Source organism: Thamnophis sirtalis, unplaced genomic scaffold (assembly GCF_051295495.1).
Source record: "Thamnophis sirtalis isolate CommonGarterSnake01/CBP01778 unplaced genomic scaffold, rThaSir2_p1.2 scaffold_4, whole genome shotgun sequence".
In the NCBI taxonomy this organism is placed as follows: domain Eukaryota; kingdom Metazoa; phylum Chordata; class Lepidosauria; order Squamata; family Natricidae; genus Thamnophis; species Thamnophis sirtalis.
In genome coordinates this window covers 123,978,325-123,982,754 of record NW_028261384.1, presented here as the reverse complement: position 1 = coordinate 123,982,754, position 4,430 = coordinate 123,978,325, and the positions used below count along the sequence as shown (strand labels likewise).

Genomic DNA, 4,430 nt, shown 5'->3' with positions numbered 1-4,430 from the left:
TTTGAACTATCTGGATTACTGCAGAGCTACTCTATTGATTGTGAGTTGCCTGGGCCCTCACATTATCTCAGTAATTGAACAGTGGCAAACAGCCAAGCCTGTGTTCTGGTTTATTCACAGGCCAGTGGGTCAGAACATATATACTAGATTGATAATATGAAATTTTATATAAATTGTAAGTGAGGACTATGGAGAGGATGCATAAAAGTTTTGTAACCAAAGATGAACAATTTTATACAGAATACAATTTAAAGATGTAATATTACTGGATGGTTTTGGGATGATGTGATGAAATGCCATAATGTAAATTTATTCTAAACTTAAGAATATCTCACATAAAAGGAAGTAATAATGGAAGTAATAATGTTTAATAATGATAATAATTGTATGCATATATAAAAGATTGATAATATGAGATTTTACATAAACTGTAAGTGATGACTGTGGTGAAGAGGCACAGAAGTTTTGTAACCAATCGACACACTGTATGTAACTGGAGGATGGTTTTTATGTTTTATGTTTGTTTGTGTTTGTTTTATTTTATTAAAAATAAAAAAATATTTTTTAAAAAATAAGAATAATATCATATGTTGTTGGCTCATATGTCCCATAGAAGTTGAATCATCTTGACAATGGCTTCTTCTAATACATAAGGAGGACAAAGATCATCAAAAAAATTGATTTCGGGAAGAATCTGCTATTATCATAATTGAAATCCATTGCTTCTTTTTAATAATCAGGGGAGAGATATTCTTATCCATTTATCAACCACTGCAGCATTTCTGAAATTATGTGTTCCACCTTTCAGAGAGCTCAGTGGGTCAGTAGCTTCTAAATCAATACTAAAAATCTGCAAAATGTTTCTAGAGAAAAGGCATTTACAAAGGTAAAATAGAACTAATGTCACCCATTTACTTAGAGAATGGTATACAGACTATTTTTTTGGATAAGGTTTCAGATAAAGTTGAGATAAATTAAAAATACTGAATGAGTTACAGACAATGGAAATTTTGCCATATTCCTGGGAAAGGTAATGAGTGAAGATTCTAGAAAATGCTTAATTTGTTTTTATCTCCAAGGAAGGAAGTTACTGATTGAGTTCCTTGACTTACTATTGATACCACGATGTGTGCTTTTAAAACCTATGACCAGTAGTATAATCTACCTTGTACACCATTATTGCTGATTTAGGAGGCACACTTATGATGAGTTAAGCTTTAGTCATTTTCCAATTGGACTACAACAATGGGCTCTGCATATGGCTCACAAATGAACATGTATGGTTTTTACCTTCTGGCATCTCATCTTGATCCTTCTGCCTACCTCCTCCTTCTCAACCCAACACTTATTTCTCTACATTTCTCTGAACTGACTGCCAACCTTTCTTGTAATCCTTTACTTATATGCAGTCAGAATGATTAATTTCAGTTCTCTTTGTTTTTAAGGAAATTATTCCAAGCTATGTTAGTCCAAAAATAAGATTACCTGCTTTGGTAGCTTTTAAGGTTTATTCCTCAAATATCTGTGGGATAATGGTGATCTCTTAAAATTGATTGATGTAATTGGATTATTATCTTAAAAAGACTGTTTCTTTCTTAATGATTTCATGAAAGCAGCTTTTATTTCTTTGTTCCTCAAGCTGTAAATGATGGGGTTCAAACTTGGGGTCACTACTGTGTACAGCAGGGCAAAAATCCTGTTACTGTCTGCAGAATCTGCTGAACTGGGATGAATGTAAGTAAAAATGATGGTTCCATAGAAAATGCAAACAACAGTGAGATGTGAGGAACAAGTGGAGAATGCTTTGCGCCTGTCTTTGGCCAGTGGCATCATGAGAATAGTTGAGATGATCAGGATGTAGGAATAGAGAATGAGCAAAAAGAGTATCAAGTCAGCTAGCACTGTTAATGTAGAAATGGCCAGCTCGTTTTTGTAGGTATAGGTAGAGGCCAGCCTCAGAACAGGAATAAGGTCACAGAAGAAATGGCTAATTTGATTTGAACCACAGAAGGGAAAGGTGAAAATTAAAACTGAGTACCCCAAACCTACAAAAACACCAGTGGCCCATGACACAGCAGCAAGTATAGCACATTCCCTGAGGTTCATGATATGTGGGTATTGCAAGGGTTTGCAAATGGCAACATAACGATCATATGCCATGACACAAAGAAGACAACACTCAGTGACACCAAAGAGAAGGAAGAAGTACATTTGACATCCACAGCCCCAAAAGGATATAGTTTGTCTTTCTGATAATAAGTTCACTAGCATCTTTGGGCTGATGGAGGAAGTGTAGCCGATTTCCAAAAAGGACAAGTTCCAGAGGAAGAAGTACATTGGGGTGTGAAGGGTGGGACTGACAATGGTGAGGAGTAAAACCAGGCTGTTGCCCATCAAGGCTATGAGGTAGAATATTAGAATGAGGGAAAACAGAAGTTCCTGCCAAGTCTGGAAATCTGAGAAGCCCAACAGGACAATTTCGATGATACAGGTGTGATTGTCTGTTTTCACGGTATCATTCATGTTGAAACATGGTTACAAAAGAGAACTGTTAAATAAAGAATTAAAGAATTATTCTTAACAATTCAAAAGGCTTCTCACCCTAAAGACCTGTATCTTATTTCCTTCATGTTTACTCAGAAATAGTAAATTGAGTTAAATCTTTAGACCTAAGGAAGACTGCAATTACACTTTGTTTTTAAATGTATTTCTTATGCCCTTTGCATTTGATTATATCATGTTAATCAACCATTCAAGGAACCTTTCTGACAAGTGATTTATGAATATTATTCAGAATTGAAACTGCCCTGAGATTATGACAGGCAATTGTAAAATCCTCAGGTACCTAGATTACAATGTGAAGAAAATGGATTTAGGATAAAGCCAAATTACTTTTTCATTAAACACAGTTAGCATTAATTGCTTATCATAAATTGTAATCCATTCATGTTATATAAAGAATGCCATTTTCCATCTAGACAGGTACATAAAAATGTGCAGAAATTTCAGGCATCATTTCTCTCTGGTTTACAAGAATGAAATGCTAATGCATTTTTTAATTTAAAAAAAATAAAATAAAACCCTCATAGCATTCTACTTAGCATCACTTAAAAACTAAAGTCTCTGTCTTCAATATACATAGTATCAGGAGTCAAACCACCAAACTGACCTTTATTAAATTATGAGATATTGATCTTACTTGGTGAATGGTTTTCTGATTATTTCAAATAGATGGCGTATTTCTTCTTAGAGAATTGACAATGCAGTAATGTTTAGTAGCGATTCGAGACTTTGAAGATATTTCTGCCATCTGTCCTTTGGAAAAAAAAATTTATTTGATATTTACATCCACAGACATCAACGACTCTGAAAGAGCCACGAGATTCCCAGAGGATCTCGTACTCAAAGGAGACTGGGGAACTTTCTCTTTAACAATGTCTCACGATAGAAGCCCAAGGATTCATCCTGGGAATTTAGTAAATGAATACCAGAGGGCAATCCAGACCTGGGTAAAATCCTTCCCTTCAGCAGTTAAGAAATCCATTGGCCTCAGACACTGGATATTTTGGGCCCAATAGAATAAGAGTTGGAAGGGACCTTGGAGGTCTTTTGGTCCAACCCCCTGCTCAGGCAGGAAGCCCTACACCACTTCAGACAAATGGTTATCCAACATCTTCTTTAAAATTTCCAGTGTTGGAGCATTCACAACCTCTGGAGGCAAGTTGTTTCACTGATTAATTGTTCTAACTGTCAGGAAACTTCTCCCTCTTCGTGTTTCCCCAAAAATAAGACAGGGTCTTATTTTCTTTTGCCCCATGAAATATGGTCTTGGGCTTATTATAGGGGGAGGGCTTATTATTTTCTGGGGCAGGTGAGAAGCGAGGTGTGCCTCTTATCTTTCCAGTCCATTGTATTCCTTGCCCTTTTGTCCAGGGAATCCCCTTGTAAAAAAAACCTCATGAGTTCAATTCATGAGGCGCTTCAGTGGATGAAAGGGCGAGGAATGCAACGGACTTGGAAAGGTAAGAGGCGTGCCTCATGGCCCAACACCGCCCATCCCTGCCCAATGGTAAAGTCAGCCTGCCTGATTCCCTTCCCCGTCGTCCCTTTAGTGAGGGGTGGTATGTGGGGGGGTGGAGAAGCGATGTGCACCTCTTATCTTTCCAGGTCCATTGCAGTCCTCACTCTCTTGTCCAGTGAATCCCCTTGTAAAAAAAAATCTCATGAGTTCAACTCGTGAGTTTTTTTTTTACAATGTGCTTCACTGGATGAAAGGGTGAGGAACGCAGTGGAGCTGTTAGTCTCTGGTAGCACTAGGACGCGCATCTCGCTTCTCCCCCCCCCACCTGCCAACCCTCACTAAAGGGACGGTGGGGAAGAGAACCAGGCAGGGTGCCTTTACCATTGGGGAAAAGATGGGCAGTGTTAGG

At 37.6% G+C, this 4,430-nt stretch overlaps 1 protein-coding gene across 1 annotated transcript; it reads right to left on the bottom strand.

Annotated features, from left to right (window-relative positions):
• Window positions 1-1,575: 1,575 nt before the first annotated feature.
• LOC148046361 (olfactory receptor 10P1-like) lies at window positions 1,576-2,523 on the bottom strand. Its single transcript, XM_087714691.1, has one exon. The coding sequence runs from the start codon at window positions 2,521-2,523 to the stop codon at window positions 1,576-1,578; it is 948 nt and encodes a 315-aa protein (XP_087570817.1).
• Window positions 2,524-4,430: the final 1,907 nt, after the last annotated feature.